This window comes from Palaemon carinicauda, chromosome 27 (assembly GCF_036898095.1).
Source record: "Palaemon carinicauda isolate YSFRI2023 chromosome 27, ASM3689809v2, whole genome shotgun sequence".
In the NCBI taxonomy this organism is placed as follows: domain Eukaryota; kingdom Metazoa; phylum Arthropoda; class Malacostraca; order Decapoda; family Palaemonidae; genus Palaemon; species Palaemon carinicauda.
In genome coordinates this window covers 81,635,254-81,649,070 of record NC_090751.1, presented here as the reverse complement: position 1 = coordinate 81,649,070, position 13,817 = coordinate 81,635,254, and the positions used below count along the sequence as shown (strand labels likewise).

At 47.3% G+C, this 13,817-nt stretch overlaps 1 protein-coding gene and 1 long non-coding RNA gene across 5 annotated transcripts in view; one reads left to right on the top strand and one right to left on the bottom strand.

Moving 5' to 3' along the window:
• The window catches only part of LOC137620770 (uncharacterized), a 311,911-nt gene that overhangs the window by 102,139 nt on the left and 195,955 nt on the right, over nt 1-13,817 (bottom strand). The gene's annotated exons all lie outside the window — the stretch shown is intronic.
• LOC137620768 (uncharacterized) overlaps nt 1-13,817 on the top strand; it is a 146,880-nt gene that overhangs the window by 44,963 nt on the left and 88,100 nt on the right. For all 4 annotated transcript variants that reach the window (XM_068351182.1, XM_068351184.1, XM_068351181.1 and 1 more), the window contains exon 3: nt 4,606-4,733. In XM_068351182.1, the coding sequence (XP_068207283.1) occupies nt 4,606-4,733 (128 nt within the window). The remainder of the gene's footprint in view (nt 1-4,605; nt 4,734-13,817) is intronic.

The window sequence follows — 13,817 nt, the reverse complement described above, 5'->3', positions numbered from 1 at the left end:
CCTTTGAAGGAGAAATATCCTGCTTGGACTTCTTCCGCCGTCGCGCAAACCTCTCCCACTGGGAGGAAGACCACTCCCTACACGCTTTGTCCTCTGCATAAAGGACAAAGGGTGTGAGGATCAGTCTCCACCGCCGACATATATGTCCCACAAGGGAGGCAGGAGAGTCCAGGGCAGGTGCGCATGGTCGCAGAAGTCAACTTCACACACACTAAGAGAAAAAGAAAAGGCAAAAGTCATTAATGGCTGCCAATATTCAGCGAGGATGAAGAGCGGCAACGTCCGTTCACCATCCGAGCCAAAAGAAAAAGTGAGCTCAATCACAGGTGTGTGAAGGGGGGGGGGGGGGGGGGGTAACAAGCTACCCTTCCCTACCCCCGCTAACTAGCGGTATGGGTAGGTAACCCTTGTTAAAAATCAATGGCTCGTCATTTCAGCTACGCCAAAAGTAATACCCCTATTAAATAGCGTGGTTTGTATTCTAGTTACAGAACAAACCCTCTTTTGAGGATATGTGTGAGTGTTGGTGTCTTTATACCTATTATTAATATTGGAAGTCCTTTCTTTATCATGTTTGATTGCCATTAATCTGTTATTGTTTTTTTACAACCTGACTTCTTATTGATGGAGTCATAGGATTCATCAGTGATTCCTCCTTCCAACCCTGTCAGGAGCTGCCTTTCCTGCAGAGTCAAAATGAGTTATAAGGAATATGCCTCCCATGAGAGTTGTTCCAGCTGTGCAGGTAAAGTTTTTAATCTTTCAACAGCAAATTATTCAGTTTTTGGCCTGTAAGTAGATGGCTGCATAGTTCAATAATCGTGTCTTTGCAGCCGGAAGGTCTTTCGAAGATAGGAGAAAAGGCCACGGTCAATAAGGAAATTTTGGTTCATGGCCTTATTTATCTTTGAGTGAGGTGAATTCAGAGTTTGATTGTGCTAACACACCTCCCCTTCAACCATTTATTTTTTCCTTTAGTCACCGTGGCGTAATAGTTATAGTGCTGATCTTGTGGATTTTAGTATCCTCAATGGCATAGGTTTGATCCTTCACCACAGTACCTCGAGAATCTTTTTCAACAGAATTTTTACAATATGCTGTTAAGTATTCATTTAGTGTAAAATTTTAATTTACCTTTTTTATGAATGCTAATAAGCATTCTCTTTCAACTCCCATCAGGTAACCAAGGTAAAGATACAACTGAGCTCCCCTTTTGTGAACCCTAGGTACCTGACGGTAAATTGCCTAACAAATCCGTGTGTTCCCATAACGGTGCCAGAGAGTGTCTAGGTGGGGGTAGAGGGTTTTAGATTAATTGTTAGACCTGGGATGGTTAGTCTTCAATCCTTAGCAAGGGGACTGGGAAGGTTACTCTTTAGGGTCTATTGGGTTCTTGGAGGGACAATGATGTTTGGAAGGTTTGTGAATGAGTGTAGAGTTTATTCCTCAAATTAAGCAAAAATCCGATCCCCCTCCTCCCTTTCGTTTAATTTCTAAAGGGATCTTCTCAGAAGTTTCTTTTTTCAATTGCATATCCTTTATGTCAGTATCTATGCTCAAGAGATGATTTGGTCAAATGTTTTAGATAAGTTCTCTAATTTGCTTTATATTATTATCATTGCTTGTAGCAGAGCTGCTACCCTGGTTGGATGGGCTGAGTGCTTTAAGACCAAGCCTCCAACAAGGGATACTAGCTCAGTGTGTAATGGAAATAATGTTCAAGAGAAGTAACTAGTAATAAATATAGAAAATTTTAAGACCAGTAACAATGTCAGATAGTTCGGTCATGTTAACATAGAATCCTTTGTCAGCTCGTTCAAAAGGAAACTTTTGCTGCTAGATCAAACATTGAAGTTTTTCTGGTTTAACTGCCTGAATATGAAGATCATTACATAATCTGATCTTAAGGGTCATTGCGTCTTTACCTCTATTAATCATAGTCTGTCTCTATGGTTTTTGGTGACCTTGGTTCTTGGGTCCGCTGGTATTGCCGGGAGAGGTTGTCAGGCAGGAGTCTTAATTTTTCCTTTACCTACAAGAGTTTATTTTATACTGTATTACTATATTTAGCTAGTTTTAGAATGTCATTCTTGGTGTTTGGTTAAAGGGTTCTTGTATGTATGGGCGACGAGATAGTTGTTAGGTATAAATTTAATCCTTGTTACTCCTTTCTGAGCCAAACAGAGGTTGAGCAGTATTTGTCTTACGACTCACTGGGGATCAGTGTTGCCAGTTACTTGGGTTCCTTGCTTTTTGTCATCAGACAGTCACCTGAGATAAGTGACAATGATTAAGTCTACTGTTTGGTGTAGTGACATAGGGTTGCATCATCTATAACCCAAAATGTCACTTAGCACCAGACTGACCAGACGCTTTCGTTGTCAAGCGAATCTCTGCCTGCCGATGCCTAGATGTCGCTTGGCGACAGTTACTGGGAGTCAGTCGGCAGATGTTCTCGGTTAATGTTGGCAACCTTGTTTGGCGTTTGTCATAAGTCCAAGTTGCCTAACACAGAAATTCAGTTAGCTCACCTCATACGCATAAGTTACCTACTACCTGTCCCCTCTTCCCTCCCATTTTGGCAGAATAATTATTTTTGAATTTGCTCTGTCTTCAGATATTTGGAGGTTGAGCATTTGATGTGTCTTACTTCCTCTTGGCAACAATGTCACCATCTACTTTTTGTTCCTTGTTTCTCATTGTCAGTCATGTGCACGAAACAAGCAACAATTACTAGTGTACTAGGTATATGTGTTCATCACCTTTCACCTGTGCTTGGTCTCATACCAGAAGAAATAGGTGCCTAGAGTTGTCCCATAGTGGGGATGAATATTGGCATGCGCAACTCTCGCAAGGATCTGAGCACGTACTGCCAGCTGCCCTTCATCAGTCCATCCTGGGCAATCTCTTTTTTGGGAGAGGTAGGGAAGGAGTGAGTGCCTAGAATCGTTCCTTAATGTGAAGAAACATCAGTATGTGCCGCTTTTGCACCTGTGTTCAGTCCTGTACTATGGGGAAGGCTTTCTGGAAATGTCAGCATGCATAGCTCTCTGTCCTATACTGATTGCAATGCCCCGGACTGAGTGCTGTTTCTCCTCCCGAAAAAGAAGACATCTTTAAAGATGACCAATCAATGTAGCTGTGTGTGTAACAATGATCTATCTCTGCATACATAAGAACAGTGCGTACCAAGGGGAACAGTGCATACTAAGATAGTGCCCAGCACTGAGTGGTACATACTAAGTTTTACCCTGCACTAAGCTGTATTGTAGATGGTAAAGCTGTTCACATGCCTACTACCAGACAATTCCTGAGAGTCAACAAGAAAGATGATGGCCTATTTGAAGGATTGTTGAGGAAGAGCTACTTCCTCATACAAGCTATGTGAGGACGTAACGTAACATGCTATCTCGAAACAGTCTGCAAGACAGCTCTCCATGTGCAAGGTCTCTATGTGTATGGATTTGGACCATACAGTACTGCCTTCCAAGCAAACGTGGTCGGCACACGCAACTGAGATCCACGTGCATGGTCTCCACTATTAATGAACATAAGGATGATGACATCAACAAGGAGCGTGATGGTGTTGCAGACCGTCTCGTCATAGACCTCTAACACACCTGTCTCATGCTAACAGATCCTCAATGCTCCTGGGATCTACACACTTGTTGGTTTCCACGTCATCGGCCTCCATGTGATAAGACATCATGCACGTATGCTCCGTGCTCTTGTTATATTCTAGTTGCAGGGCAACTTACTTTCTTATTCTCAGCGTTCTATGTTGACATTTCAAGATCTTTCTCTGCTCTGATGCTGAACCATTTCTCAGGATCCTCTGAAATGACAATTACAGTTGGTCCTCCTTAATAGCTGATTCAATCTGTTTGCATTCGGTCATTCGCAATACAGAAAACTGTATAACATATTAAAAAAAAACATTCTTGTGGTTTTGCGATACTGTAATTACTCTTGCAGGCCGAGTTTTCAAACCAAACATGCAAAGCAGAACAGCCCAACTTTAAAGTAACACATGTAAACTATTCAGTGATAAACTCTTTGTATAGTAAGTCTAATAGACTAATAGAAATGATTAGAAAGAAGATCATAGCATGGATAGAATGTATGCATGCCCATTTTTCATATACCTGTAATACCTATTCATTTGGACACTTATATCCGGAAGGATATACAATAGATTCCTCCGAGGCTGTCTACTAGTCCCAATTGGAGTCCTAGCTTTACATCTGCTACATCCCTATGCACAGGTAGTTAGGAGGTTGTCAGGAGTCAATTAGGGACTTCCTCCCTCCTAAGAATGAGTCTCCTATTAAAGGTCTCAGGTTCATATGGTTAGGAAAATTACAAATTGATTAAAGATAATTATGATATTAGTGCAGTTTATATTACTGTGCTTGTAAGATGTAGGTTTGGTGTGGAAACTATAAAATGTTGACGAAAGAATTACATTTCACTAAAGAAAATATTTTGATACTGAAATTTCTTGGCTTTTTGTAATAGTCATGTTCTGTACTTCAGGGGACTTTTAAATGTAAGTAATACTGATAGTCCTTTTCTTAGTAGAAATTTTTATGTGACTTTTTACAGATTCGTTACCTAGCTCTTCGTGAGAAGCAGATGTGTGGATTAAAGCCAGGATTCCGCGTGGATTACTACAATAGCATTCATTCTTTTCTGAAAGATGACCCAACAACGGAAAAATATTTACAACAAAGGTTGGCATTTAAGAAAGTTTAATATCATTACTGAAGGGGCCCTGTGACTGACTCTTGACATCTTGGCTTGGAATTGTAGACATTCAACTTATTTTCATGTTTCAGATAGATTTTTTTTAATAAATCAATTTGTTTTATTGCTAAAAAGTCCATTTTACATATTTAGGCAAGCATGCACAGTCCTGTACACGACCCTTTTCTGACATGGGTCCTTATTTATTTACCTTTGTTCCGTAACCGAAATACAAACCACGCTATTTACAAAGGGTATTACTTTTAGCGTAGCTGAAATGGCGAGCCATTAGAATTTAACGAGGGTGTATTACCCCCGCGCTAGTTAGCGGGGGGGTAGGGGAGTGGTAGCTAGCTACCCCTCCTCCCCCTCACACACAGGTGAATACTCACTTTCACTTTTGGCTCGGACTGTGACAGACGTCTCTGTCTTGGTCCTCGCTTGGCAGCCATTGTCTGTTTTGTCTTTACTTAATCGCTTACTTTTCATTTACTCAATATATATGTAAACATGTTTTCATGTTTGTATATATATTTGAGTATAGAAATAAGTAAGTTTCCTTTTCAGATGTGTGTGTGTAGTGTACGATATCTACGTGGAGACCTCGGCAGTTAGGCCACCAAGGCGTATTTTATGGGTGGCGATCGAGTTTGACTTATGTCTTTCTCTCTCTCTCTCTCTTAAGGTCGTTCACCCTTTTACTACGTGTTACTACGCCCTTGTAGCCTAGCTTCCTTTCCGTGTGGGTGGTTGCTACGCCGTACGTTTGTATCAATTAGTTATGAATCTAATTGTAGTTGTTTTTTTGTTTTTCAGCTTTCGGGGTTTTCGTTCTTTCTTTAGTGTTCATTCATTTTTAAATTACATAATTACATAGTTACATAATTATAATTGTTATAATTCTGTTTTGGTTACAGCTCTCCTTCCGCGAGTGTAAGTGGTTGTGAGGGCACGTGCCTGTTGTGTAATTCTTGTTCCTATCCCTCGGGATTCCTCTTCGGAGCCTTCCCGGGGGAATGAATGTGTACTAATATTATTTGTTTTATTTTTTTACAGTTACCGATCTAGTTCGTTTCTGTAATATAGCAACGGTGTGAGCTGTCTGGTTGAGTCCTGGGGATTCGGCTGTTGCTGCCTCCCCCCTTGTATTTTCGTCAGGGGCGTGTCTCCTTCTACTGGTAGTACTCCCGTGTCGACGGACAGCTCTCCAGTTCATTTTAGAACAGTCAGGAGGCTTGCCTCCTTGGGCGGATAACTTTCCTTCCGAGGGAAGTTTTTCCTGTCCAGGCTTGAGTTTTTCCCCTTTTGGGGAGTTCTTCTCTTGCCTTTTTTTCGTGCGACTATGCTCTTGATGCTGAGCGGTCGCACCTGCAGTTTCGCTCAAGGGGCTGGGCAACTGCAGGAGCTCCTCTTCGGAGGATTACTCCTTTTAGGTCACTGGGTGACCAGTCTCTTCTACGAAGTGTTTCTCTTTCGTTCGCGAGAGAGTACACTCATAGAGACTCCTCTTCGGAGGTTTCTTCTGTTGCTGTTGCTGTTGGCCTCCCTCGCCGTAAGGCCCACCGTCCGCCTCGTCGTAAGGGCCTCTCATCTCCCTATAAGGGTGCTTGAGGCGCCTTTTTGGATCTCCGTTTGCAGCCTACAACTCCTTTTTTTCGATCTTCCGCCTTGGTGCAGATGGACAGCAGTCTGATCTCGTCTTCCGACGGGCAACGGTCTTCCCGACGGACAACAGTCTGCCCGATGGACAGCGGTCTTCCGACGGACATCAGTCTCCCGGCGGACAACGATCCCTTCGGGGCAAAGGGTTGCCCCCACGGGGGTTCTTCCCTTGCGTGTCAGGGTTTCCCTGCGCGCCCTTCTGCTCATCAGCGCTCTCCTGTTCGTCAGCGCTTTCAAGATGATCTTCCCTGCGGTTCCTGTTGGTTCCTGTTACGCGCTCTGTGCGCCCACGTTCGCCCTCGCGATCTAGAACTTCGGTTCAGGTCAGGGTCAAGGACTCTTCTTCTTTGCGCAGGCTTCCACGCGTAGCCTTCTGCTCGTCAGCGATCATCAGCTCGTCAGCGATCATCAGCTCGCCAGTGATCATCAGCTCGTCAGCGATCATCAGCCCGCCAGCGATCATCAGCTCGCCAGCGATCTCCGGATCGCCCACGTGTGTTACAGCCAGCACGCCAACGTTCTCCAACACTTCTGAAGGAACATGGTTCGCCAGCTACTAGCTCACCTGCGCATGCTGATCGCCATCGCGCGACCCTCAACTGCGGATGCTGATCGCCATCGCGCGACCCTCAACTGCGGATGCTGATCGCCATCGCACAACCCTCAACTGCGGATGCTGATCGCCATCGCGCGACCCTCAAACTGCGGATGCTGATCGCCATCGCGCGACCCTCAACTGCGGATGCTGATCGCCATCGCGCGACCCTCAACTGCGGATGCTGATCACCATCGCGCGACCCTCAACTGCGGATGCTGATCGCCATCGCGCGACCCTCAACGGCGGATACTGATCGCCATCGCGCGACCCTCACCTGCGGATGCTGATCGCCATCGCGCGACCCTCAACTGCGGATGCTGATCGCCATCGCACGACCCTCAACTGCGGATGCTGATCGCCATCGCGCGACCGCACACCTGCGGATGCTGATCACCATCGCTCAACCCTGCGCATGCTGATCACCATCGCGCGACCCTCAACTGCGTATGCTGTTCGCCATCACGCGATCACCCACCTGCAGATGCTGTTCGGCATCGCGCGACCGCCAACCTGCACATGCTGATCGCCATTGCGCGACCCTGGCATGCTGATCACCATCACGCGACCCTGCGTATACTGATCACCATCGCGCGACCCTGCGCATGCTGATCACTGCTCGCGATCGCTCACCTTCGCATACTGCTCGCCAACGCACGATCGCTCACCTGCGCATACTGCTTGACCATCACGTCGGCATAACACAACGCGCCATCGCCAACCTGCGCGCTAGCGCTCACCAGCTCACCACCGATCGCTTGTTGATCCATATCGCCAGCGGTCCTCCTCGCCCACGCGGCAGCGCGTTTCCTCGCCATCGCGCTAATGCTTGCGTTCGCTGCCTCGGACTCGCTCTCATCCACCTGCCCACCCTCATGACCGCTCGCCTGCGCGCCCGCGCGACCGCTCGCCCGTGCAACCGCGCGACCGCTCGCCCGTGCAACCGCGCGACCGCGCGACCACTCGCCTGCGCGCCCACACGCCCACGTGCCTGCACGTCTACGCTCATGCTCTCCAATGTTCGCCCACGCGCGAACCAACGGTTTTTTCCATCGCGCAGACGGATGGTGTTCCGTCGCGCAAACCTACAGTGTTTCTTCGCACAAATGTCGGCTTATTTATTGCAGTATCCATTCCTCGTCTATGGGTTATCGCTCGCCGACCACCAGGAATTCCCGTCGCGCGAGCTCCAGGGCAATTGCGACCACGATTCCCAATGGGGTTTTCGCAGCATGACCAGCCTGGCGAGTTCTTCTGGAGCGTATTTCCAGAACACTGTCTCACCCCGTAAACACAGAGCATGGCACTTGCAAGAATAGGAGAAACTTAAGGGAGATCTGAGCAACACTCCTCTATTCCTGAACCTGGGTTAGCCCTTCCCCATCATTCCCTGGAAGGATTTTTGGCGGGGGGGGGGGGGGGGGGGGCTTTCCGTTCGAGATTTCTCCATCGGACAAGGGGTGACTGCTTACCTCTTCCTCTGGGATCTTACCAGGTTCTTTCCCTTCTCGGTTACGGCCCGAGGTTTGGTTCAAGGAAGCTACAGGAAGATCAAGGGTACTTTCCTCCTCTCGAGCTCAGGCCCCTTGGCCTTTCGTCGTTAAGTATCTAATTTGCGGACAAGCTCGATGTTGTACCATCTGGACGCGCTGACTGAGGGCTTCCTTCGGGTGTCTCATCTGTGGAGGTCGACGACCTCAGACACCCTTCCATCCTTGAGAAGAGTTTGTTTGTGCCCAAGGACAGAGACTTAGACAGCTGCTGTGCGGAGTAAATCGACTTCCGGTTTCACTCCTCCAAGGCGCTTTCTTCCAGACTCTGCAGGGCTCCAGCGCCCTTTTCTTTCAACCACGTCGGCCTAAGTTATCGGCTACGACAACTGGGACAAGGTGTCCAATTGCAGTTTCCTCCTGTCAGGAACAGATGGCACGGGAGACTCCCCCGGGGGGGCATGGTCCTAAAAGGAGTTCACGAACTCTAGGATTGCAGGTTTTTCGCTGGGAGGATGCTTAAGGTTACTCATCCGAATGACAGCTTCCCGATGCCCATTCCCGCACAATCTCTGTGATCAGCCAAGGATATCGCGCCTGCCGTCTCTGTCAGCGAATTCAGTGTCTCTGAACCTCTATGCCATAGCGTCAGCAGAGTTGCCCGGTTGGGCAGAATGATCCATACCTTAGGCGAAGGTCTTCCTTAGGATCATCGACGGCTTCACCCCCGGCCCCCTCAGTCGATCCTTTCTTGTAAGGAAGGATCTGAGAGGGGATGTCCATAGTCGACCTCTCAGCCCCGATCAAGTTTGTGGAACAAACTTCGGCCAGCGTAGACCAGCAGAATCGATCAGACTGGTAATGAGGCGACAGGACTCCTTAAACCCTGGATCGGAAGGACGGGTACTTTCAGTTTCCATTCCATCCATCTTCCAGGGTGCTCGTCGAATTCAGCCTAGACTGCAAGTATTCCTGCTTATGATGCAGTGTGGCTATCCCGTCGTGGCATAGCAGGTTTGTTTCCCCAGAGAACTCTCCCTGCCTTCCTCTTGGCCGCTCAGGTGCAGGCTTCCACCTCCTCTGCTGTTTGGAGGGCTGGTCAACTCCGGTAGGCTCGGGTTTCGACCTTCTTCAGCTCCGGGACAAGCTTCCGGATGCTTACCATGAGTGTGGGCTCATGGTATTTTACTTAGAGCCTTCTCTTCCTCTGCCTCAACATCTGGAGTATCTGGCCATGATATTGAGTCAACCGCCTTACCACATTGGAAACCCCGCTTCTCGTCCGTCCAGCGAGGTTAAGCAACGTCGGTACTTGGATGGGTGACCACCTGGGGACGCCAGATTCTGTTACCACATCCTCCGAGCCTTCCTTTCGGTTGACTGTGGCAAGACTGAGGAGAGTCGCAGTACCTGTTCTCAGTCAAGCAGAGCTTTCAGCCCTACCTTGGAACGTTTCCTAGTTCTTCTTTCCTCATTGACCCGTCTATAGTCCGAACGGTCGCCTCAGGATAAGTTCCATGTGGGGCGATCCAAGTTCCGGTGGCTTCAGGCAATGTTTAACCGGACTCCCTGGCCCTATGGAACCAGCGGAACTATTAGACCTGCAATGGGTGTTGACCTATGGAGCCTCTTGATGGTAGTGGATATTCTCGTCCTTTCCCCACATTCTTGATGCGGTTCTCGGACTCGTCAAAGGAAAGGGGGGGGGGGGGGCATGTTCCGGTCCAGGCCTATGGTCAAGACCTGAAGGATACCTCTCCATCATTCAGGCAGGCATAGGGGCCTTAGTCTGGCCCCTCTTCAGATCCTACAGCTCCTGCCGAGTCGCCCCGTTGCGCGTCGACTTCATTCTAACCAGCAGGGGACGCATTTTCACACCTTCACATCTTGCAGTAGAGATACCGGGATGATTGAGATTCTCTCAATACCACCATCGGCTCTCTCATTCCAGGCAGGGGAATGTTTCTCTCAGACTATCCGAGCAGAGCCTCATAGAGAGAGTGTACCTAGGGGTCTTTGACCTTGGGTAACCAGCAAGTGCTGGTCTGGGGGACCTGATCGCGACAGCTTGGAACCTCAAGCTTCCGCTAGTCTTCCCCCCAGTCTCAGACCCCGAGACTCTGGCAAGATGCATTCCGGTGATGGTGGGACAACTTCGACGCCTGCGTCTTCCCTCCTTTTTGTCTGCGGACAATGGACCTCAACAAGACCAGGTTGTCTGTCAACCTTTCAATGGGAGAGCTCCACTGGGACTATGCGCAGAACGGTTTCTGGACCCTCTGCTTCCCCTGACGGAACTCCCGGGAGAGCTTCTCCCACGGCGCAGACTACTCAAGCAACCACACTGCGACATCTCTCCCGAACCGGGGCGTCGCTTCGGCTTCATGCCTGGAGACACTACGCTTCCTCCTCTAGAAGAGACAACCCGCTACAGTCGCGGTACGGAGGTCGCGTCATCTGCGATAGTCATCCACAGGGGTCTCCCAGGCAAAGTGAAGAGTCTAAGGTGGTTGGTGCCGTGGGAGATATACAGTACCTCTTCCCTTGAGGCCTCTTCTCCAGCAATAACGGTCTTATTGCCTTTCGGCGGGAGGAAACTCCTTTCCGCTCTCGGCAATGAAGCCTGTCGCTCAGCTTTTCCCTGACCTTCAGGCTTAAAGGAATAACTTTTTCCTGCCTGCTGGATCTATCCTCGCTCATGCGAAGCTACGATCGTCCCTGCCCTAGTCGGAGGAAGACCTCCAACTTCGAGCATGGCTCGGACTTTTAGTCCTTTAAGAGATCTTCTCAAGACCCTTTTACGACAGGCCTCGGATTGTATTCCGCCTTGGGTCTTCTGCTCACTCTGGCCACGGCCAGTGTGTAAGCAATCTTCTTGGTCTCTCACTACTCCCCCCTTTCTAAGGAAGAGGGGAAGGCAACATTCAGGCTTGCTCCTGAGTTGTTGGCTAGACTCAGAATCTGAGGGTCCCGGCCCTTCGGTCCGATTCATTCAAGATTTCGAGTCTCCATTCTGTGTCTGATGTCCCAAGACCTTCTCTTTCTTGCCAGTAAGGAATCGAGAGGTTAGCGCTGGGAACAGCTGCAGTTTGTCCTCAGTTGCAGCCGATTTGAGAACACAAAGAGGACATGGGGGGAGAGTCACCAGTATACCTCTTCAGCCCGGACTCAAGGACATTCATCTCGACCTGTCTTCAGACTCTCCCCCGTCACGTCGCCCTACAGCACGATGTTGGATACATCGCAACGTCCCTCGCCTTCGAGTAATACTACTCTGTGACGCAGGTGCTACAAGCTGGAGTCTGGAAGCGTCTGATGACCTTCGCAGCCCGCTTCCTGCAGGGCGTGACCCACAGGAGTCTCGATACGTTTTCTATCGCTCTGCAACAGCTGGTCTAACCTCAGGCTCCTTTTTGGACAGGTAGCAGAAGGTTGAGGGCATTGTTATCAGGTTTTAATCTGCATGAACGAAAGAAGTATGTCTGGCCCTTACTACTTTCTTCATCATCCCCTCTACGGGGAAGCAGCATCCTGGTCTCTGCATAGCTGACCTCGAACCTCTGCAGGTAAACCATGCTTCCTTGTGTTCCGAGTATTGAGTCAATACTGTCGCGTCCCCCATACCCTGACGAGGTGGTATTGGGAACGTCCTAACCCAGAGTTCCTTCTGGAACTCCAGGTCAACTGCCTAGGACGAGTCACACTTCTTCCTTCACACACGAGCTTATGTAGGCCACATGGTTCCTTGCGGAGCAAGGAACTTGTGAGGTGCAGGGACTCCTTTTCTCGAGTGCGACTCACTCGGATTCTGAGTCCCCGGGTAAAGCCAAAGCCAGTATGGCTGGGGACTTTCCACCCTTCCTAAGGGATAAGTCACCCTTTGTAAATAGCATGGTTTGTATTTCGGTTACGGAACAAATGACAAATTCGAAGATAATTTGTATTTTTCCTAACCATACAAACCTTAGCTATTTACACATATTTGCCCGCCAGCCCTGTCCCCCAAGACAAGTCCTACCTCTAAGTGAAAGTGAGTATTCACCTGTGTGTGAGGGGGAGGAGGGGTAGCTAGCTACCACTCCCCTACCCCCCCCGCTAACTAGCGCGGGGGTAATACACCCTCGTTAAATTCTAATGGCTCGCCATTTCAGCTACGCTAAAAGTAATACCCTTTGTAAATAGCTAAGGTTTGTATGGTTAGGAAAAATACAAATTATCTTCGAATTTGTCATTTTCATCAAAAATTTTAGGGAAAGCTATTCCATATAATGTATTGTAATTTTACCATTTTATATGGTTTCCTGAGGGCTAGACTATCAGTTTTCTTATATTCTCTATGGTATTCATAAATAAATATTTGCTGGACTTACTGTATGTTTCTCATATTTCGTTTCTGTTCATTTACATATTTACAGTTTGTACCTTATGATTATTCTGGAAGATGCATAAAGTGTCAGAGACAATAACTAAATACAGTCAAGCCTCGTTATTCGCGATAGTTAGGTTACAGACACAGACGCGATAACCAAATTTTCGCGAATAAATACTACGCTAGGGTGGACTAACTCGTAACCTAAAGAGTCACTGCCCCTTGCCACGAGCCGGTGCCCAAGCTGATGATCAACACAGTAAATACTGAATAACATTGCTTTAATTTGGTTTCTACAACAGTTTATAATCATATGTACAGTTTACAGTACATTTGCACATATGTACACTATGTACCGGACACAGTAAGGTTACAGTACAGTATTGTGCGAAGGTAAACTTTACCAAGTCGTCATCATCCCCTTACTGTTCTTTATAACAAAAGTTGTTCCTACCTAGTAATACTGTACTGTAACCTAATAATCACTGATACTGTACTTTATATTATTGTAGTATATGTACAGTAATATTACTACAGTACAGCTTAACTGTACTTACTGTAAGTGTTCTGTGTTTTTGTTTGACTTGTAGCCTACGCCGCTATTCTAGAAGCATGATGCAACTTCTTATGTGTTGTTTCTTGCGCAGTATGTTATCTATATTTTCTTAAACAGAAATACAGCTTATTTTATAAACTGAAAACTTAATATCTCGATAATAATTGTTTCTTTTAAACAAATAAATAAAACCTGGTCATTTGATTACTTATCTCTCTCTCTCTCTCTCTCTCTCTCTCTCTCTCTCTCTCTCTCTCTCTCTCTCTCTCTCTCTCTCTCTCTCTCATTCATTTTAATTTTGTAAGCATTATTGTATTTTAGAAAATTACGATTATTTAAATAGTTAATTGTGCTTCAATAAAACATTTATGGGCTTTTGTTTTAAATTTCAGGTGTATT